The 24,047-nt window shown below is 42.5% G+C and overlaps 1 protein-coding gene across 1 annotated transcript in view; it reads left to right on the top strand.

Annotated features, from left to right (window-relative positions):
* Nucleotides 1–24,047, top strand: part of ntrk3b (neurotrophic tyrosine kinase, receptor, type 3b) — a 229,834-nt gene that overhangs the window by 201,737 nt on the left and 4,050 nt on the right. Inside the window, exons 13-15 of the mRNA XM_069657671.1 lie at nt 1,214–1,386; nt 3,227–3,470; nt 20,982–21,140. Of these exons, the coding sequence (XP_069513772.1) occupies nt 1,214–1,386; nt 3,227–3,470; nt 20,982–21,140 (576 nt within the window). The remainder of the gene's footprint in view (nt 1–1,213; nt 1,387–3,226; nt 3,471–20,981; nt 21,141–24,047) is intronic.

The raw sequence follows: 24,047 nt of genomic DNA, 5'->3' as shown, positions 1-24,047 counted from the left end.
TAGAGCAAAGGATGTTCATTAAGGCCCAACAAACTCACAGTTTTAAAGCTTCATCGATAAATTTGAAGGTCAGGATTTGGTGTAGACTCACTTTTCCCATGGAGTCCAGTTGGTGGTGGTGATAGGAGAGCTAAAAAACATTAGTTTGAGGCTGTAACAAAGGAGAACAGATCACTGGGTATAAACAGACTGAGAGGATGGTGTTTGGGTCGGACACGCCCAGGACAACAACGCTCAGAGGGGCTCTCGGACGTTAAGGCTCTGCAGTGCTTTGAACTTATACCAACGTCAGCATGTTGGACGGCAGTAATTGACATTGCTAACATATTATTATTAGAGTTTGATTGAATACTTCAAAAACTAATTGGAAGGCCATCAGCAAGTATTTAATCATTGGGGGGAATTTGGGAAACTGCTATGATAAGCTGCTGGTTGACTAGTCGGGAGTTGTTTTGATGATGATTAACTGGGATTAACTGGGGATCTGGAATATCTGTAGCCAGCAGTTCACTAGCTGGAGAAAAAGTCAGGGGATTTACAAGTCAGTTTGTTCATCCTAAAGCTGTTGAGACATTTCCTTTTGACCCTCAGTGGTGGTCAAACTTACCTGACAACTCAGCCGGCATGGCTGCAAATTGTGGAACAAATCTGGCGTACTGAGTGGATGAGTTAAAGCATAACTATATTACATCGAAGTAAAGCACATTTTGTAACTTGGAAAACAAGCAGAGGTCAATGAAAAAGTAGATGATATGAAACAGAGTGACCCTCCGAAGGTTGGTCTCTAGGTGTGTGGAAGCCTCCTGAAGAACTGGCTGCCTATTTTGAACCAAAGGTCGGATTTAATAATGCCCCCTCTTCTGTAGACAGCGGCACAGAGACAGTAGTATTGGTGCATCCAAATGGTCCATATGAAATAGGAAAGTTAAAAAAAGTAGTGAGTGGAGGAAGTTGCCCTTGTATTGGGTGCCAAATTGTAGAGTTTGTCCCTGGCTTCAGTGAACAATCACTGGAATCAATAACTGACGAATGACTGACGAGGACTGTAAGATTCTCAGGCCTGCAGGCGATACATGGGTTGATTTCTCCAAGGAAAAGGGTAGATACTTTCTGAGCCTTTGGACTAATGCAGGCTCACTTTGACTGACCCAACCATCCAATATAATTTACATTTTCTGAATATGTTAACCTGAATTTTTATTTCCCCTTTCAGACACTGAAAGATCCCAACCTGTCTGCAAGAAAAGACTTCCAGAGGGAGGCCGAGCTGCTGACCAACCTGCAGCACGACCACATTGTTAAATTCTACGGAGTGTGTGTAGACGGAGACCCTCTCATCATGGTCTTTGAATACATGAAGCATGGAGACCTCAACAAATTCCTCAGGTCAGTTCTTCAATGAAGGTTAAGTCAATTTAACCTTAATGTACCGGGCGAGTGCTGGCTGAGCAAGCTAGAGATTCATCATGTTAACAGTATGTGTGTGTGTGTGTGTGTGTGTGTGTGTGTGTGTGTGTGTGTGTGGATCACATGTACTACAGCATTTACATTCAGGGTTAGACTTCTAGATTAAAGCACTGACAGTGTGTAAATATAAAACTTCAGTAAGAGTCCAAGAGAACTTTAATTCTTTTGTCAAATTCCTGCAGCCGATCTCACACCCAGCCAGCTACTCAGCTTACAGCGTTAGCAAACATGAGAGCTATAGTGCTTTTGTTCTGTAATGTCAGACTGTACCGAGGGAAGTGACCTCTGATAAGCCTCAACAAAAGCGACAAGAAGACGGTACAGAAAGCGCTTTGGTAATGGGAAGCTTCACTGTGGTTGATGTCAACGTGCACAGGAGGAGTCTGTGATAGAAGTGTGTTGTTTCATGTCGGTTGACAGCAGCGTGAGAGTGTGTGTGTGCGGTCTATCCGGTGTCTGAAGTTTGAGAAAGAGTTGAAAAAGACATGTTGCGATCGAGTGCGAGTATGTGTGCGTGGATTCAGGAGCGCGTGAAGACTTTCTGTTGGGAAATCGTTCCTGAAATGAAAGGCAATGTCGCGAGTGATGAAATTCTTTCATGCAAGGTGCAAGACGTGGCTGATTTTTGGTCTATTGGTCCTGTTGGTCACATTTAACAAATGAGATGTGTGGGGAATCATGAGAATGAACAGAGAATCTGATATGCGGGGCCAGTTCAACCTTCAGATAAATGGAGGTGAAGCGCACTTATATTGCCAATACAAGATGTCTGTGAAGAAGAATAAAGGTAGAAAGACAAAAGATACAAACTGAGGCAGAGCACTATAATCCCCCTACCGCACAGCTGAATTAGTATACACACACTTTTTGAAAGAAACACAGAACTTTGTCAGACTTATAGTATCTTGATGAAACTCCTGAAACTGAATTAAAATGTGCAAAAACCGTGACTGGTTCCAGACTTTTGAATCCATCCTGTTCACCAGGTTGTGATTTGTCTGGCATCGTGGCACAAAACAGCTGTAGCTAAGGTAATAAAAACACAGAACCAGTGCCTCACTGGGGGACTAATTGTTAGCCAATGGCAGAATTAAATCCTGTTGCGCCACAATTAAGGAGAAGGGATTACAACTTTGACCAGACAATATCTCCTTTGTTGACTTAGAATGAAGTTAGATTTAGGTAAATACATTTGTGAAAGTTAGGATTGGACTAAGTAAGAAATCGACTATTCTGTCTGATATCATGCAGCAAAAGTCACCAAGGACCCATTCAACTGCCCCAGAATTAATAAAAATAACAGTGGGGACACTTAATAGTTTTCATTGCAAATAAAGCTGCTTGCAGGTTAGAGTTAATCTTTTAATATTTCTAACAGTCACACTTTATTACACTAATTATTCTCAATGGGTAGCAAAAGGCACCGATACTGCCAGGATGAGGGTTTATTAGTGCTGCAAGGAGCTTTAGGGTTAGTAATTAAAGGGCCAGTCAGGTTACAGTCTGCCACGCTGAAAATGCATTAAAGGTTTAAGTAACTTTTAAAAGATGAAATATCACTTATTTCCTTTTACAAACGAGGTTAAATTCATAAGCAACAAGACTCACCTCTGCCTAATTCAGTAAACAGTGTTTTGCTGCTCTAGCCTTTCTTGTTCTAATATGACTTAAGGCTTATTACGGCTGATGTTGGCAGGAACTCCATAATCATTTTTAGTTAATCAAATCGATCAATGTGCTGTATTTTTTTCTAATCCAGAGCCCACGGCCCAGATGCCATGATCCTGGTGGATGGCCAGCCGCTGCAGTCCAACGGAGAGCTGGGTCTTTCCCAGATGCTGCACATCGCTAGCCAGATTGCCTCGGGCATGGTCTACCTGGCCTCACAGCACTTTGTCCACAGAGATCTGGCAACCCGCAACTGCCTGGTGGGCAACGGTCTGCTGGTCAAGATTGGAGACTTCGGCATGTCCAGGGATATTTACAGCAGTGACTACTACAGGGTAAGGGTACTTATGCTTCTCATTTGTCATTAAAACACTGACTGCCAGATAAGGTTTTTACATTCACCATATTTACACTCAGGGTGGGAAGCTTAACTATGATGTACTACTGCTGTATTACAAGTTGTAAGTCATATGGAGGATGTTAACATTTCATAGCTTCTCAATTGATCATCAACTGAAAAGACATTGGACAGGAACAATTTGGAGGGATATCCGGCCAGATTTCAAGTTAAAAAACATGTTTGATAACCGATTAGCTAACTATGCTATGGCCATTAAGCTAGCTGTGATCAGACGACAGCTAATGCTAGCATTCAACCCTTTATCAGCTAGCATCACGTTAGCTACAAAGTAACCTCCGAGCTAACATTGTAGTAAAATATTACGCCTTTCCTTTTGTGTCCTGTCACACTACTAAAGGGAGATATTAGCGTTAAGCTAGGCTAATATTGTCTAGTTAGTGGCTGAACGGTAACATTAGCTGCTGTCAGACAATAGCTAATGGGTCAAATATGTTGTTTGAACTTGTAGTATGGGCAAATGTCCCCCCAGATTTTCACTGTTTATTGTCTTAACCTAAATATAAATGATTTACAAACTGAACCACAGCAGTGCAACATTAGCAAAGAATCTGAGCCTCCCACTCTGACTGTGACATCAGAAGAAAATGGCAGATGTGTGAAAAAGGTTGCCTTGCCTTGAAACTGTGTTAAAAAAAAAATCCACTCTTTGGTGTTTTAAAGTGCTGTTGGCCATCAGTATAGCTCTTCCTGTGCATTTACATAAAGGGTTCTGTGGCGTTAGAATTAGTTTTCATAAAGAAGTAGAGTTTAGTTGTGGATGTTCACCATACTTTTAACTTTGTCAGTAATTGGGTCCAAAACAGCCTTAAACAAATCCTCCTGGGCTGCTTACTAAAAAGATATTTCTAAGGGGTGAAAACTGCGGCTCTCTCTTGGGTCATTTTCTTGTTTATGTGTTTATATTTATGTTTTTGTTTCCATCCTTTCTTTTCTATGGAGAGTTAACTGTGCAGCCCCAGGCCCCTACGCCAGCCCTCATACATTCATATGAGCATGCAGAGGTTTAGCATTGTGCTACGAGATGAGCCTGCAGAGCCTCCAGCCGGATGCTTAGAGGCTTGTTTATCAAGCTTCTCATTCATGTCCGCTCTACTGTTTAACACGATTAGCTACACTGAATGCTGCAAACGAGGCGGCAACCGCTGGGCTGAAGAATTCTGCATTTTGTTGAATAAATAAGTGGATATTATAGAGTGATGGCTGCTGAGGATCAGCTTGTTCTTGTGAAATGACTTTAGGTGCACCTGATTCTGTTACCCAGCGTGGCAGCTGGGATAGTTCGGACTTTGCTGGGGGCAACGCCAGCAGTTATGAAGTGCTCGCCTGCTGGGTGCAGCAGCTCTGCAAATAAAAAAAATCAGGAAATTTTAGTGAGATGTCTTTCGTGTTTGGAACATGGCCCGTCTATGCACGCCATCTGTGTGGGGTGTATATTATTAAAATCTGAATATTTTGTTTGTGTTGTGAAAGAATTATGGCAGATTCTGACTGTGTGTGTGTCGCTCAGTGCTGGGTGGTGAGATGTTTGATTATGTGTCTGTATTAGCGACCTCACTAACGGTTTTGGTCCTCTGAGAAATGTCAGGTGGTAAATGAGGACGTTTCAGTGGGAACAGAAAATCGACACTCAGGACTTTATTAAAAACGTTCATGCATAATTCTGTTTAAATATCTGTGATCGCAGCAGAGCAGCTGTTTTGGGAGGCTGTTAAAACGAAACATAAAACTGAACAATGACATCAACATGTGTACAATTAATATAAATTAACTCCAGCATTGTCGTGGACTGAAAGCACTTCTAAAGCTGCTGCTGTTGTTGTTGTTGCACATGTGATACAGTTTGAACTACAGAATATCAAAGCCCTTTCTCGCACTCTGAGACGCAGCTTAATGGCATGTTAATTTTCCAGCCACACTTCTGAAATATGATATTCAAAGCTTATAGTGCATGGGTTTAGCATCAAGGCTGTAGTATAAATACCCTACTTACAGCACTGAACACTCATTACAAGCTCTTTGTGGAGGAGAATAATTGAATGTTTAGACACAGGCGGCTTCATGTAGGAAGCTTTATGGTAACCACGGCAGATCTAAGTCTTTTCATCTTGCATGTAGGCTCAGTAAATGTTGCATCATCTTGTCTCAATGTTACAGTAACAGGAGTGTGAATGCATGCTTTCTGTGTGTGTTTTTGAGGCCTCTGAGTTAATGTTTGTGCTCATCGGGGAGGCCTGGACTGGACTTGTGAATACTAGGTTTCCTCTCACTTGATTTAAAGTCAATTCAATCAATCAACAGCATTGCACTGAGAGTAAGAAGTCGGATCCAGTTTCCGTCACTATACATCTATCTGCTGTATTGGATGCCAGTAGAAAACAGTATTACTTTAGGCGTACTTGGCAGTTCCAACTTTGTCTGTGGAGCAGTGAGAGCTCAGGTGGGCCCACTGGAAAAATAAAGGAGCAAAGCGAGTGTGTTTCCTCTTTGGGGCCCAAAGTACAGTTAATGTAATTGTCTCTGAAGACCAAGTCACAGCTGGTTTAGCAGCGATGTACTGCTCAGCTGAGAGATTAAATGGTCCGGCTGATTGTTCTTGTCTGAACAATTATAAGCCTAATATATAGGAGCTGCAAGGAGTGCACTCCTTATCGCTGCACTACTTTCCTATTACTTTATTGTGTATTTCTTTCTGTACATATAGCCCTGTAGACTGGAGTCAAATTCCTTGTATGTGTATTAGGGATTAGGGATGCACGATATTATCAGCACGTTATCGGTATCTGCAGATAACAGCTCACGAATTACATATCGGCATCGGCAGATGTGTCAACTTTCACAACAGTTAGCTCACATTCTCGTCATTTTACCGGACTTAACAACATCAAAATCGCCGAAAATACACTCACGGCCAAAGCCGACGCTAACAGAGAGTAACATAAACATCAGTGCAAAACTAACTTACATATTCATGGACACACACACGATAAAAAAGAGTCCGTCAGCGATCACTGATGACTCCGTAGTAGGTGCAGCAAACAAGTCCGGGCATGTCTCCCTCACTGCCGTGTTTCGGGGGGATGCTGCATCCAGGTGCGCTCAGAAACGTGAGTGATCAGACAGGTGATCTTTCGTACAACGCCTCTTCTGATAAGCGTGAAGACGAATGCAAGATGTCTGCGGTGTGGCAGAATTTGGCCACTACAATAAGAGTAGGCATGGTATCAATTCCACTACAGGGGAGACTTGATGTTCTCTGCAAATAGGTGTAGAAAAATAATTGTCTAATATATCGGTATCGATATTGACAATCAACAAAAAGGTTGGAAAATATAGGCATATCGGATATCGGCAAAAAATCTAATAACGTGCATCCCTAGCATATATGCTTGGCCAATAAAGCTGACTCTGAGTTAACTGTGAAGACAGACAGAGAGTAGCTGCAAAAGGGGATCTTCAGATATAAGGGCTAACAGGGAAACAAGGAGCTGGGGTTTGTGCTGGGGACTGTAGATGCAGTGTATGAATAATGTGTCAAGAGTGTGGGCTAAAAGCTCTCACCTACCGCTGCAGGGGCCCGGCTTCAACCCAGGACTGCGTGCCAAATATTCATAAGTAGGAAGCTAGGGAGGGATCATGTCCTTGACACCACACTAAAGACTCATGCTGGTTGGTCAGAGTGTCTGTGCAGAGGGGGGAGCACCTGGGAGCAAAAAGGTGGACCTCCAACCACATTATAGTCATTTCTGACAGGTGAAGAGAAGCAGCTGGTGTGTCCATGTGTGTCTGCACACTGCCCCGGCTAACAATGCAGACAGCAGGAGAAGGAGCTGCAGTGTCAGGGAAAATGAGCAGTCGGATAACAGGGAAGTTATATCGTAAAAGTATCACTTAAATCCATTTACAGACTCACCAATATGTGTGCGTGTTCATCCATTACCAAAAACAAGCTCTAGCGTTGCAATTTATCTTAATACATGCAAAGGAAACTATTGATTTCCCGACAGCAGCAGTGTTAGAGAGAAGTGAACCAGTCTGAGGGAACTTTCAGTCAAATGTTGGTTCCTTCCACCGAACTCAGTGCTGAATTTATTGAGGAAAGTTTAGACGCTTGAATTATTTATTGAATAATTTACTTGTACAACGCTTGCTCACACACAGACGTGCGCGCGTACACACACTGCGGCGAGGATCGGGGAAAAGCTACAACAAATGTGTATGCTGTATTATGCAGAAACTAGAGAAATGGTTTGTTGAAAAAAGAGCAGCGTTTTAACTCAGGTTGGTGTATGTGTGTATGTAGTTTGGCGCCTTGTGTGAGGCTGCTGTTTGGTGCGTTGTGATAGCATCACTGCCCGCCTACACAGAGGAATATTGACAGAGCTGAGAGATAAGGAGCTCCTAACACTATTGGACACTTTCCCTCTGTTGAGTGATTATAAATAGCTGCGCCCTGCCAAGAACACAATCCTCCCATCGCTTACTAGTCGTATTGACGCTCGTTGCCCTCCGGGACTCCCGAGACACTTTGCAGCAGGAGGGAACAACTTCAAGAAAGAGATGAATATTGTCCTAAATCACATCCATCTGTCATATCGTCCCGCTCCGCCAGCGCTGAATACGCCTTTGTGTTGTTTCAAAAGAGACAACAGCAGAACCTGCGCAGGCCGAGGGCTGCACCGCTGCCTGCTATGTAGGTGTTTTATACAGCTGCCTCGCCATATATCAGGTAGTGTTTTCCTGAGTTCAAAGATGGAGCGCTGAATTATGCATGTTTAGGTATAAATGGCAGTGGATGCTCTGAAGGTGCCTGTGCATTAAGGAAGAAATGCTTCAAGAACCGCATCCAGAGGACAGATGGAGAAGCTTGTTCAGGGTCGCTGTCAGTCTACTCAAATATCATTATAAGATGCGTTATATCCTGCCGGTGTAATGACAGGTTTCTTCATATTGCTTCTTGTCTTCAATACCGAACAGAGTTACTAGTACAGCAAACACTGCCGTAAATTTGATGGCTCCTGACAGCTAATTTTTCTCACCCATCCAGCTGCATTTGTGCAATATTTATTGGTTTGCGGAATAAGGAGTTGAGGACAGACGCTCCCAGATTAGTTTAAGTACTAAGTTTTATTTTTGTCATTAAAGTCGGTGGTCATGGGAGATCTTTTTTACACGATCCTGTTAAAATTCTCCTAAAATAGAAAAACATATTAGCCAGATTCTTCATTCTTACTGCATCACAAATCTAAGGCCTTTTTTTTTGTGTCTTCAAGTTGTTCATCGGTTACTGACTTCATTGCTTTACGATACGAGTTCTAAAATAGGGTGGAAACTTGTTTGCGGCAGGTGGCAGCCACGATCTGGCCTCGAGAGGGCATTGTTTGCATAATCCAGTTTGAATTGAGCTCAACTCAAAAACCATATAAGATAACGTTTAACTTCACACACATGATATCAAGCATTTTAAGATACTCCGAGAAAGCTCCACAAAGAGCATGACATGAATGTGGGCACTGTATTTTCTACTGCAGGGGCTTTTAGAAATGCTCAATTATCTTACTTACACACAGGGGCGGATCCTTGAATTCTGATTGGCCACCCCCAGTGCCACCCCAAAAGAGGCAGGACTTGTGTTAAAATCAACTATTTGGACAGTGTTGCAACAGGCTGCTAGTAGCTTTCTTTCCATTTCAATGTGGCACATTTCCTTTTTGTTACTCCGACCACACATCTTCTGTTTGAGTCCTGAAAGAATTAAGTTTAGAAGGAAGGGTTCATTAAACGCTATTCATTTGCGAGTGTGTGTGGACACACACTTCATGCCACCCCTGTATAAGTCAGTGCCCCAGTTGGGCTACCCCAGTCAAAAAAGTCTGGATCCCCCCCTGCTTACATACTTGTTAAGAAATAATGTGTTCACGTTTCTACAGTAGGAATTATTTTGGATCTGTAGCTGTGTCTTAATTCATGGGCTGGATCTTATGAAGGACGCAGGCTACGAAGGATGAGTCCTTCGTAGCCTGCGTCAGAGTCCGAACTGAAATGAGACGGTCTGGTCTACGGAGGATTTCCTGTTTTAGTCCCTAGCTGTTCCCACCCTTACTCTTGCGTCACCTAGCAACAGGTAGCTAGCTGGCTAACTAGCTAACATAACTAACACCTATATTTTTGAAGATAATATTTAGTTTGTACAACATCTGTATCGCTAGATATTTGATTAAGTTGAAACCAAAAACTTAAAGTGTATTCCTCGGCCGCTTAAGAATCCGTCAGCCAATTTAAGTTGGCGTGCAATGAATCTCTGGATACGTTGGGCCATGAAGGATGCACCCAATGGATCCTTCGTGGTCTGCAAAAAGGAGGACGCATTTGTTGGCTGCATATGAAGGAGCTTTTGAAATGGGACAGCCTTCGACGCACCGCTGTGACGCAATCGGCCTTCAGCTATGTCCTTCGAAGGATGCAGCTCCTAAATTTGGACACAGCTAATACCCTACATCTGATTTAAAAATGTAAACACAATCTAAACACAATTTAGAAACTATCATTTTTTTCAATTTGTTTGCCAAATATGCTTTAAGCTCAGCCTGTACAGATTCTATGAATACTGCGCATTCAAACAGACTCCAGGAAATGGCATCACAATAAGCAGAAATACCAATGTATGCACTGGCAGCCTCATTTATATGGCAGCGTTTAAAGGGTTAAACTCCTGGTGGCAGGTAGACTGCTGTTAGTTCTTTCAGACAAGGAGAGAAATTGCCTCAAAAAGAGCTCATTACAGTGAAATGATGAACACTGACGTATAGCTTCCTGTCTGCAGAGAAGATTTAGACGCTTCCACTTTCTACACTTTCGGTAGGGAACATTAAAAACTCCTCACACTTCTCTCCAGAGGCTTGCCCTGTGTTTGTGTTGACTTTTAGCAGCGGCGTGATTTTCCCCTCACGACTGGAACATTGTTTGCATGTAAAGGATGCTGTTAGAAAAAGAGAACATGGGTCCAGATTACAAGTTAGGCAACAGAAATGTTGGAATCGAGGACTAATGACGATCAAACAGTGCACCAATGTTTGAATCTAATGACTCAGTTTTCAAGGACTTGGTGTTCTTTGTGACTCTGCCAGGGAGTCTCTGCTTACCTGCACTGCTTTGCTTTGAAGTAAAATGGTCCCCAGGTTTCTACTGTTTCAAGGATCAAACAGACACTCCTCTGCTGCATTATTTATCACCACAAGCTTCTCCAAACTGTATGCAGCCTGCTGCTAATGAGTACACAGGCCATATTTATTACTGCTGCATGGAGGGAAGAAAAAAAGTCTTGTTCTGCCTCTTCCCTTGGGTCTCGGTTTCTCTCTTTTCTAGCCTCGCACTCCGGAGCACGGGAGATGCTAGCGTTGACCTCAGAGGAAGTCTGGCTTCAGAAGGCCTGAGAAAACGGTTTCCCTCGTTCCTTGGAGCTTGTTCAACAATTTGGGAGATATGTTGAGTCACTGTCCAGCAGAGAGTTTGTTGAGAGTGTTTACCACTCTCATGTCTGTAGGTAGATACGCTACCACAAGAAGCTGATTAGCCTAGTTGAGCTTTAAAACGGGACGCAGGGAAGTTAGCTAGCCATGCTGTGCCAAAGCTAACAAAACCTGTTAACCAGCAATCTCACTTCTGTTAGATGTTACATTTTGCATTTTTAAACAATAAAAAAACAAGTATAAAAGTTAGAGGTTATGTGCAAACCTATTTTTGGCTTGCAGCATCAACTTCCTGAAATCTAGTTAACCTCTAGATAACCATGTTGCTGCCAGGAACAAGAGGAAAAAATAATTAGTTGGTGATTCAAAAATTCTGATTTTAAAATATTTAACATTTTCCACCCAAATGTAAAATTTTGTTCCTTCATTTAGTCAACTTTGTTTACTCTTTGATTTAACTGCAGGTGCTTTTTCTTAACAATATCCTGCTCTGCATTCAGACAGTGTCACACTGGTTGAAATAAATAACAAAGCTTTGCTAATGTTACATAGAAAGACTGCAAACAAGCCTCTTTAAAAACAATTATTTTACAATGACGATGTGGTGATGAATCAGAAGTCTTTGGCGCTTGGACTCTACGGGGAGATGATTGGAGAGTGTCGGCCCTGAGCGGCCGCAAGATACAGCCCCCCCAGGGAGTCCAGTTAGTGGTGGTGGCTGATGATGTCATCTGGGGCTGATGTGATGATGAAGACTGGGGGGTGACGGGGAGGTGGAGGGTTGGCAGAGAAGAGGAGAGGCAGAGAAAAAACATGTTTAAAATAACAGCAACAACATGATAGGCTAACAATGAGAGTGTGCTGCAGTGCGATGTGACCAGGTGATGAGAACAGCTGATGACTGCAGGAATGTAAGAGTGAGGATGCGCGAGGGGAGCGAGCAGGATGGTATGAGATCTGAACAATAGAACCAGCATGCAACATCTTCCTGACTGAACTTACGCTAGAGCCTCTTATAAACCCCCCTAAATTTCACTTCTGAGGGTGTCAAAGGTCAAAATGTTAGTTAGGCAAATACTTTGTACCATAGAAAAACGTTTTTCATCTGCAAACACGTTCACATTCCCAACAGCCTCTGAGTTTTGTGATAATCAGCAAATCTCAGCGCGCTAACGTTAGCTTAAAAGTAAACTCATTTAGTGAACATGGTTAACATAAAACCTGCTAATGATCATCTTAGCAGCTGCCATTTTTCAGCATGTTAGCATTTAGCTCAAAGCATTACTGTGCCTGTAGCATTCTCACAGAGCAGCTAGCATAGCTGTAGACAGTGACAGTGACAGCGCATCACACAGAGCATGTGTCGGCTCACCTATGTTATTAAATGGTGGTAGATGACGCTCAACTTGGTTAATTTTATCTAATGCACATAACACACCTGTGACAATTTAGAGACTAAACACAGCCCCTTTGTGCCTCACTCTGCACCCAGTGATAAGTGAATAATAGTAACTTTATTTTTAAAGGGCTTTTCATGCAGAGATGCAGCCCTAAGTGCTTGACAAAACGAAATCAGATTAAAACACACACTAACAAAAAAGGAGCAATTAAAGAACAAGAAAAACCTGTTTTATAAGAAAGAATAAAATATAATCAAAGACGCAGCAAGGTTACCTGAATTACAATACAAGTTAAAAAGATGAGACATGAATCTATTTTCCAAGAGAGTTTGCTGAGCTAAGGTCCAAGTGCAGCGCATACAGCATCGTTTTCCAGAAGACGTGTAACTGAACATCATCTCAGGGCTGCCCTGTTAATAACTTAATATTCAGAGTTACAGAGTCAGCAGCAGCCCAGAGAAAACACCTATCTACACATTGTCAGCCCAAGTTGGTGTGGAGAGCTAAGCACTGAAAATGTGAATGTAAAATTGCATGATAGCAATAGTGTGTGTGTGTGTGTGTGTGTGTGTGTCTGTTTGGGTGTGTTTGGAATCCTTCAGAAACTTTCACCACCCACCAGCATGCAGCAGCCGGAGTAGATACCACTTTATCTGCTCTTGGCAGCAGCGCAGCAGGTAGGAACCTAATGGACATCATAGCCCTCAAAGTGAACTTGTGTTCGCTGCTGTTTGAGCCGGAGAGCAGAGATAGCCATGCTCTTAAAGCAGGGAGAGAGAATGTATAGATGGTTATCGGGGCCCTTTAAGATGTCTGGGGCCTCCCAGGGCTCCCTGCGGGCCGCGGAGCGCCCATCGAAGAGCCCTACTGGGCCAGTAATCTATCCCCCTGCCATGCTGCTGTGCTCTCCACGCCGTTAATCCAATCACTCCCCTGCCACGGTGGGACAGGCAGAGCACTAATCCAGTTTACACAGCAACAGAAAAAAGCCCCAGACTCATTCCTCACTCCCCGCAGAGTATTGCCGGCTTCTCCATGTGACATTGAGTGAGAAAGATGAGGATAATTACAGGGGCAATTATTTTATTTTTATTATGTGTTCAGCCTTTTTTTCTTTCCTCCTTCCCCCATGTTCCGAGCTAATTGCCGTGGCCTTGTCACAAAAACCCAAGGTGATAGCATGCAATCATTTGGGAAGCAGAGAGTCAGCCAGTTTTAATGCCCCTTGCCACAGCAGCAGCGGCTGAATCATTAGTATGCATCTGATGAGGTTCAGCCTTGCGTGCGATGGGCTGGGTGGACCTCAGATAAGTCATTTAGACTAACAGGAACTTAATTAATTTTGTTTAATCTGTATAAAGCTCCACGGGGGGACGGATTGGTATACAGCCCCTCACCCACTCCTTCACCCCGCTCAGCCCGCCTAGCTTGGCTCGGCCCACAGGTTTTACACAACGGGGCGACTGGTCCCGGCATCAATATTGGCTTAATGTTGTGTACAATACTAAAACGTGGCATGCCTAATGAGACCAGGTGGGCTATAAGTCAGTGTTCATTTGGCCATTAGCTCGCAGAAGAACCCTGGAAAATGAGGTTGAGGGCGATGCGAAGGAAACTACTGCCAACTCGCCTCGCCGCCACAAAACTCACTCTGTCAATAAATCCTGTGTGGGTTTAGGAAGCAGAGAAAGGGCACCTTACCTGAAAAACCTCTTAAATTTATGTTTAACTTAATTACTTTTTTATCAGAGGAAAAACAACACAAGCTTCGATTGTCTTCCAGGGCGGCGCAGGATCATATTTGTTTAGTCTGGGGCTCAGACAGGCAGCGAGGTGGCAGGGAGGAGCTGGAGAAATTAGGAGGTAAAAGATGTTTTAGTCGCAGAGATTCTGCTAATACCTCAGATGCCCTTGGGTGAGTTATAGCGAAGCAGAATTGTGACCGTGGGATCCATAAAAAAGGACACAGAAGAGTTCTCTCCTCACTTTACAGCTCGATGCAGAGACGCGGCCGAGCCGGGCTCTTAACCCCTGGTGGGATTAGAAGAGGACGGTGGTCGGAGCGGGCGGCTCTGAGGTGTAAATATGTGTAAATGTATTAATGTGAAGCAGGAAGGGGCTGGAAAATAAGTGTGTGCTCAGCAAAGCCTCTGTGGACTTTCAGATAAATAGGAGAAAATAAAAATTTTTTCAAACCACAGTTTGCAAAGGATTATGGGAGTGCAAAGATTCAACATAACCAAATGATCCTTATTTTGATTTCTGTAGACACATCTTTTAGCTCCGCTTGCCCATAAAGCACTTATATTAATGGACCGCCTTTCTAGTATTTAAACCTCTCTTAGCACTTTACAAACATCTCAGGGCCAGTTCAGGGTTCAGTATCTTGTCCAAAGACACTTCCAACTGGAGGAGCCAGGGTTTGAACCGCCAATCTTACAATTAATAGAAGACCCGCTCTACCTCTGAGCCAAATCACCCCAGTACAGTAGAGCTCATCACTTGTTCAAAGAGATAAAGACTCACCAGTGTAAAATGACGTGTCCACATTCCTTCCATTTTAGAGGAAGAGGAATGTGAGTGAAATGATGCCGTCCATTTTTCTGCTGAAACACCGCTAAGACCAAAAGTTAAACATTCCCAAGGTTAATGGAGTGTGAGTTTCATTCACAGTCAGCATATCGCTGCTGCTGTTGTATAAAACTGTCTCTAATGGTCTTGTTGACCTTCGGGGCATGTGTACAAGTATCGATTTGTGTTAAATGTAAGGAAGGCATGCAGCCTTGTGATATCACAGCGGAGTAAATGCTGTGCAGTTATCGACCTCTTCTGGAAACTGAAAACAAGAAGTTACTCTGAGGAGCTCCGAGGTCCGAAACAGGAAAATCATGCCTCCAACCAGAGCAGCCGCCGATACCCAGAGAGTGTTCCTGCATTGTGGAAGTCAGTTTGTATTAACCATTTGTGGCAGACTTCGTCAAGGTTGTGTCGAGGGTTGTCTGGATTTTAAATAAAGCCTAAAGGTTATTTTAAGCCTCTTGTTTTCAGAGTAAACTTCACCTTCTGTGAACCTTCCTGCAGCCGCCACGAGCTGAATGAAGCTGTTCTCAAAGTGAGACTACGCAACTTTTACTGAACCACCAGTGTGCTGACAAGTGGTCTTTATAGGATAACTATAACATTGTCAAGTAAAGTGCTTAAAGAAGCCAGCATCTGATCTGACCTCTGTTAGTTGTTGTGTGACTGTAGAACAAATAGAGTCTCCAATAACTTTTTTGCCAAAAACAACTCCATATTGGGTACGTAGTGGTGCATACAGTACTTCTGCGGTGCGTTGGTGTTGAGATGATCAGTTCTGTATCACGGCCTTTCACTAGAAGCGTGACTCTGTTTTGGGAAGAGCTAAGTGCGTGAGAGTGGGAGGGTAGAGCGGGTGAGAGAGAACGGAAGTGTGTGCATGAGTTGCGTGTCGGGGATCGGAGCAGGGAAAAGAGTGATCGGTAGCTGTGTAAACAACAGAACTACTGTACTTAATGAAGCCTATGACTCCTCCAGACTCAAGCCGCGCCCCAGTATCTTGCTTGCTGCACGCTGCTGGTGAAGGAGTTAGCCCCGAAGTGAAGGAGTTAGCCCCGAAGCTAGCTACAGCTAGCAGGGAACGTTCCCATAACACTGGCCAACACTACCTACAAGTTCTAATTATGTTTGAAAGGAAACGTTTTAATCTAATATTCAAAGAACGTTTTAAGGATGTTTATCATTTCAAATAAAGTTCTTGTAACATTAAAACCTAAACTAAAATGTTTTAACTGCAACATTGTGAAGATGTTTTCAGGATGTTATTGAGGCCTCGGATGTCAGAACGCCTTTTATATAACATTTGCTCAATGTTACATAAGAACAAAAGTAGAACATGCTCACGACAACATGCTGAGGATCTTGTCAGGATGTTAGTACGGCCTGAACTATCAGAACGTGATTTATAAAATGTTCCTGAAATGTGACTTCTCACTGCAACGTTCTGAACATGTTTTCAGAGAACGTTCTCCGACTATTAAACGGGACATTCTGGGAACCAAATAAAAACTTCCTGCTCAAAGCATTACCAGAACATCGCACGTAACGTTCTCAGAATGTTCTTAGAACAAACCATTTCCAGCTGGGTCGGCCCTGGAGCAGAACAACAAGAAGCCTCCCCTGTGCCTTCTGACTACGGTCGGGACGCTGACGCAAGGAAGGTTAACAACGACTCGGCTCGTTAGTTTCCTCCATTGGTTTGTAGCAGGTGGCGTGTTATCACCATCGGTTGAAGTACAAGACATACTGCTTTAAACATGTTAGCACTCTGGGACGTTGGACAGCAGATTACTTATTTGTTTGTGTTAGCGTTATCTGCTGTGCTTCAATTTTGAATTCGATCACATCATTACAATTCCAACTATTAATATTTCACCAGGTTGGAACGATGTATCGAATTTGGACTGAAAAGTGACAGCTACTATATAAGCTACTGCTCACACCGGACCAAGTACGCGTAGACTGTGACCATAAACTCTTTGAATATGTTGAAGTGAGCAACTTTGTGTAATATAAATGAACATTTCATTTTTATTTCTTTTATTTTTTTAGATTGTTCACTTAAAGTTCAAACCCAAAACTTTGCACTAAGAGGAGATTCATGCACAGCTAAATTCAAACAGATTTCACCATTAAGCTAGTCCTTACATCGTGTCAAGAGTCGGTCAACAACCAACATCACTATCTTTGCATGTCTCGAATACTGACAAAAATTGAGCAACACCTAGTTCAAGCAGGCAACTCGAGCTGCACTGATTTCACACTTGACATGCGTCACTCTCAACAATCACTCGACAAACACTTCCTCCCAGTCTGTCGTCTATTTAAGCTGCATGATGTCATTGCCACCGCTGCCCTGCACCGGTACTGCACTCACACTTTTAGCTCCAGCATCCACCTGCAGGTTCCGGCTAGACGGGTTTAAGATATTATCTCATCACTCCTCAACATGTATGCAAGATAAATCTGCGAGGCGTGATGAGGTCCAACACTAGCTATGTTCTGCTGCTGCGATAAACATGTCACACTATTACAAACGTGTGTATCTGCGAATATGCCAGTCGATACTCCATTCAGATACCATCATTCATTAGCCCATTACCCCAACATTTTTATTTCTTTCTATTGTGAATTTATGAATAACCCCTTGAAGCTAGCTGAAAGTAACTGAGAATTTAACACAGACACTAAGTAATGGATGTACCATTCGCTTTTGCAACCCATCCAGGACTTGAGAGAAGGTTACAGATGAAGGACGAGTAAAGGCAAAGAAACAGAGGCCTCGCACTCAGCAGTAAATCTGATGAAGTGCACAAACCAGAGGACGGTCTGAATAAAAGCCCGCAAAGAAGCAGCTTTCTGGCACATTGACAAATCTCATGTTTCTTTAAAACATCCAGAAGCTTCATCTGCTGCGTCAAGCTGACACGCAGAGATTGTGTTTGACTTTCAAAGGAAATGTGCGATGAGCGCGCTACGGAACCAGGAGGTAATTAGAAAGACGTGGGCTGATTTTTTTATTCCCTCCATACTTAAAATGTCACACAATGCTCGCAGCTGAAGGCACACAGATGTTGGAGCCTGTAAATGGAGTTTGGAGAGGAGCTTGAATCTGATTGGAGCAGTGGAGCCATATTTATACAGTAAGAGGTTGTCCTGATGATGATTTCAAAGCTTATGATATATGTGTGTGTGTGTGACTGTGTTTTGTCCCTAAGCTCTGAGCAGAGATGGATGCACGGTTGGATGGGTGGATCAGTGGATGCATGGATGGCTGGTTGTGATGATGGATGTTTGATAGATGTGTGTCTGATACGCTGTAGGACTACTTCCACCGACTCAGAGATTAAAACCTCAAAGGGGCTTAAAAATCCATCTCACCGTTATCTTGCTGAAAATGTCAAGATAACAATAAGATAGACAGCAAAGGCCAAAAAGTGAAGCAGATAACAAAACTAAGTGACAGCCAAAATCCCGCGAGGAAGTGATACGACAACAAACTCCAGACAATAAGTACTGTAAATATCGCTGTGTAATCAGAGTTATAAAATAGAATCAAACAAATGTATTGTAGTTGCACATTGTGCGAATAGATTTGATGTGCAAACTTAACATGTCCACACGTATACACATGCTGTATATAACAGTAATAAAAATGATTGTTATGATTGATATCATTGTGAAAGTAGCAGTAGTGATAGAAGAAATGCATAAAGTTGATATTGTTCATGTCTTGGTATATGACCCTATATATTATATATAATATAACAATGTCATTGCACATTAAATATGACTTCATATTAAATATCATTACACATCTTTACCCATCTCTGTATGTTAATATTGTGCTGCTGTCAGTCCAACATTTGGAGAAAAAAAACACGCTCGGTATAGCAGTATTATAAGTACATAGCCTGCTGTGTATTGGCAAACCTATGGATTCTTTATAACTGTTTTTTTTCTTTGTGCTTTTTACTTATTCACCACATTTCATTATTTCCATTTCACGTTTATTGTCCTGCTGTCGCCTCACAGCTGGAAGGTTCCTAGTTTGAGCCCCGGTTGGGACGTAGGGGGCCTCTCTGTGTGGAGTTTGCATGTTCTCCCTCTGCATGTGTGTGTTCCCTGCGGGGACTCCGGCTCCCTCCAACAGTCCAAAGATTTTTCTGGTGACTCTAAAATTGCCCGTACGTGTGAATGAGAGCGTGAAAGGTTGTCTGTCTCTGTCAACCCTGTGATTGACTGGTGATCAATCCGGGGTGTAACCCGCCTCTCGTCCAATGGCGGCTGGGCTAGGCTCCAGCCCCTGCAACCCTGAACAGAATAAGCGTTGTAGATAATGGATGGATGGATGTACGCTGTTTAAGACTTTCTTTTATTAAGACAGTAAATGTCTTATACATGGAAATTACAACTTTACTCAAGGCCTACTTTCTAGTTTTTTTTTCATTCGGCTTTCAATTGCGTCTTCAATGTTCATAGAGTTTAAGAAGTGATGTAGGTTTCAAAAGTTAAGTGCCTTTGACCTGCATTCTGTCTACTGGCAAGCAGTGGGTGACTCCACTGGTTGCGATAAGAAGTTTGATTATATGAAACCAGATAAGAAACTGACCCCACTTCAGTAGAAGCCTCCTAATTAGTTCCGTACCTACTTTCAAGTCCTCCTTAAAACAGCATGATGCTCATTTAGTCAGTAATGGTCCCATTTGGAGTTTAATCCAAAGTTGTTCCCACACTGGCCTGTCAACCAGGATAGTTAGGCGATAATGTGTATTCATCCTGTCCTCCAAATATGGTCACTTCCTGTTTGAAAAAAAACAAGATGTCACCAGCCACAATGCCGAGCTCAAGGCCTCAGAGGAGGACATCACAGTGGCTATATCCACATTTTTATGGAGTATGAGACTGCTCAGTCATCGTCATGAAACCTAAGTAAGGACTTCCATTCAGGTGATAACAGCTTGTTAGTAGTTAGTAGGAAGTAGATTTGGTGCTCTGAAACACTCGTCCTCGTCTGGAAACCAATCTCTGCAGTGGTTCTGGGGGCTTTGCAGCAGATCACAGCAGCATATTAATAACATTGTCTGTCAATAGTGTGCTTTGACTCGTGAGCTCCACAATAATCACTGTAATTAATGCTGGATTCTTAGCTGAAACTTGCAATACTTCTCCGCTCATTCCCACATCAGTCTTGTCCAGCTCATCGCCGCCATGATTAAAGCCCGGCCAGTGACATGAATGGGAAATAGATTTTAAAACAATGCCTGCTAATGGAAGCTGAGAGCCGGCATGATTAATGGACGATTGTTTAATCGATTAATATCCAGCCTGGGAGGATTTACAGCAAGGGAGACTTCATTTCATGTTCTGCTGCTTTGAAGACATTAAAGAGCTTACAGCTGATATCTCCCCGTGCCTGAGCTGCTGTCCTGATTCTCCTTCTTATGAATGTGCAAGGTTTACATGTTTATATGATGTGAAAAGGATATACAAAAGAATTGAAATGCTCACATTAACATTAGAAGCCATATGAGCTGCTTTAGTGTAAGGATCTATAGGAGGAGGCATTCAGCAGTTTCTCCTCGGCTGAAAGCGATTTATTTAAAAACTGATTAGAGCACATTCAATTCCCGTCTTTGAGACTCTGATCCTCTGCTTAATGCCTCAGAAAGAAGTGCAGATTGCTATTTTTCATCAAGAACAAAGGGGCGCTTTAATACCATAACCTAAAGCATTTCCCATCCTGATGTTCAATACATACGGAGGAGGTGGCAGATAAGTCAGCACTTTCCTGCACTGCATCAGTGTCAACATCCAGCTGCACGGCGCACATTCATGAGATGTTAAGCCCGGCGTATCGCTTACATGCAAGGACAGTTAATCCCCCGGCGCCTGGGAGTCCTGTTGATGACTGAATTTTCTAATCTGTAGCTTCAATATTTCATTTGTATTAAAGATCTCCTCTTTTCTATCTTCCCTCAGGTTGGAGGACATACCATGCTACCTATTCGCTGGATGCCTCCTGAGAGCATCATGTACAGGAAATTCTCTACGGAAAGCGACGTCTGGAGCTTCGGAGTCATCTTGTGGGAGATCTTTACCTATGGGAAGCAGCCTTGGTTTCAGCTGGGAAACAACGAGGTACAAAGAGCCTCAAGCAGTTAGATAGACCTGCATATAATACTGTTTATTTACTCTATCAAAGGCTGTATGTCAGGCCTTCAGGCACACATTATTTAAAGCCTCAGGTTATCCAGAGGTAAAAAGTCTTTCTCTGCGTATCTTAAAATCTCATGGGGGCAAGCAATCAAATCACATAAAAAGCAATACATGTTATTGATTGATTGATGTCATTAACAGAGCTGTACAGATACCGAAACCAAAATCATAGATATTGCTTTAAATGCGACGTTGTGTGACGACAACATGCACCAATCCAATACCACATAAAATACACTTGTCTCCTTCTCCAAAACACACGATTTATTTAAAGTTAGAGGATGGTCTCTGTCTGGACTGTGATAGCTGGATGTCTGCTGTCTTACACTGAACAAGTACGACAATGCACTTTGGTATTTTGGTCATCACATTTTGTTTATAGAAATCATTTAAATTATAGCTGTTCTATATTATATTATTATATAATATTTTTGAATAGTGTCTACTTTTGCTGCCATTTGCAACTATAGGGGAAGAAAAGTAGAACTGTTTTTAGGTATGATTGTATGATGTTAGCAAACATTAACAATGCGTTGCTAGCAGAGTTTAGTGAATGTCAAAACTGGCAAAGAACTTTTCCAATCACACAATTAAAAAATTTATTTATTTTACATTTAAAGATATAGATTCAAAGATTTTCATGTACATAAATGTTAAGTCAGTAAGGTGATTGTGCCTGTGGCCCACTGATGAAAGCCTTTGCATTGTCAGTATTACAGACTGGGTGTCTGGTGTGACTTTAGCAGAAAAAATCACCAGCGGCGCCCAGTTAGTGACGCGTTTTCCATCACCCAGCAGTGGTTGGTCTGCCAGAGAGGGTAGGCGGAGCTTAGCGGCTGCTTTTCCGGTCTCTGCAAGCGTTGCGAGTAAACAGTAATCTACTATGGCTGAACAAACAAAGAAAAGATCGATGACTACAGATACAACTTCAAAAATAAGTTAAAATACAAAGAAAAAGAAACAAATTTGACGCTCAGATGAAGCAAACAGTCTGAAAAGGAAAGCGACCGTCAGCGAGGAAAATCAAGAGTTACAACCGGAGCCAACCGTGGACGTCACACAGGCAACACTGTCTGGATATCTGGGTAGTGTGTTACCGCTATTTTTCACCATAGGTGTGGCCAAAGAGAACGAAACTGAGATCTTCGAGATTATAACTTTAAAATTGAAATGATTAAATGACAAAAACACAAAAAAGCAGTTTCCTGTTAAAACTCTTTGTCAGGATGACATTAGCAGCTGCTAACATTAGCTAACATTAGCTTAGCTTGCTTCTAGGTCCTCATCTTGGTCTAAGTTATGGTTTCTTCAGTGAACTGAACCAGGCCACACAACAGTGATAGTAATCACATTAAATGATTACAGGGTTAGTATAATAAACTGCTGTTGAATGATAATTAAGAAAGGATATATGTTTATCACCTAGTATTAAAGGGGTACTCATTATCAGATAATACTCAAGTCTGGGTATCTGATTCAGTATCACCAGTGACATCTGTGGTTATTAAAGGGTTCAGATGAAGGGATTGAACAGCCTGGCCTTCCCTCATGCAGCACAGAGGGCTAACAGCAGCAGCTTCTAATAGCAGATTTAAATGAAAAGAGCCATTTTAGATCTTAATCTACTGCCTCATGTTGTTTTCTCTTCTCTCTCTCTCTGAGCCTCACGCCGGCCAAACGAGGTGATAAATTGATGTCGCTTTGCCACCAGACAAGATGCCGCATTACACAACAGCCGTGATTAGTTTGTTTTTTCATTGGAGGCTCTGCTTTGAATCAATAAAATTCAATTAGGATTCCTCTTGTAAAACTAGCATATAGAGAAAATTAAATTGACCCACAACAATAACCTGGCATGTGGCATGCACAGCAACTATTCCAATTGAAACGTCAATATGTGCGGACTGACATGCATTCATTTCTCCACATTTCGGTGTATCTGGATTTTTGCAACACTAACAGAAGTGCTCTGATTAAACTACATGAGTGAAACCTTATGGCAGAGTAATGAGATGAGAACTGTAAATCTACTGTTTCTCTAATGTCATTTTGACTCCAGGTAGTGTTTGATTGAATTATTGTACTTATTATTCAGTTATTCAGATTCGTCTCTCGCATTAAACAATGATACATTACAGCAACAGTTATAATTGGGTCTCACTGACAATGATAAATTATCCCATTGCTATTTAAAGACCGGGTTTCAAACAGGCCTCATTCACCACCGCACTATATAGGCTACACTACCTTGTTCCTCTTTGTCACAAAAAAACAACACATGCAAAACAGGCAGCTGCACACCAAAGAGCCAGACATTACACACCGCTCTGCCGCCAAACACTGCTCAAAGTCACAAACTTTATTTCAGCTCTAGAGGACATTGTAAAGTTTGCAAAGACTCCACATAGGTCGGGATGAATATGGGTATAAAATGATGCACGAAACATTTGAGGGAGTGATGCAACCATAACAAACCCAAGGCCTTAAGTTTGTATATTTCACATTACATTGATTCAGTGAAGAGTTGGAGGAAGCTGATCGAGAACACCAGAGGTCAAACATAAACTAGTCTGCAACTCTATTCAGCAGCTTCAATCCTGCCGCGGTCACTTTGTAACAGCTGCTCCATCCAGCAAAGCTTCACCTCCCTGCAGCTGAGCTTGAGTGTGTTGTTAAGATGGGAGGCCGGAGTCGTGCTACCATCTGCACAAAATAAACTATTCTTCTGTATAAAGTAGTGTATTTGCTAAACATTTGCTATTTGATAAAGTAGTCATAAATGTTCCGTCTTAGAGCTTCTGCACATCCACAGACCCCCCTCACAGGTGT

Source organism: Semicossyphus pulcher, unplaced genomic scaffold (genome assembly GCF_022749685.1).
Source record: "Semicossyphus pulcher isolate SPU_LCO1_2020_fin unplaced genomic scaffold, fSemPul1.0.p SCAF_1, whole genome shotgun sequence".
Lineage (NCBI taxonomy): Eukaryota > Metazoa > Chordata > Actinopteri > Labriformes > Labridae > Semicossyphus > Semicossyphus pulcher.
The sequence above is the reverse complement of the archived record's forward strand: the minus strand, read 5'-3'. Positions and strand labels throughout refer to the sequence as shown.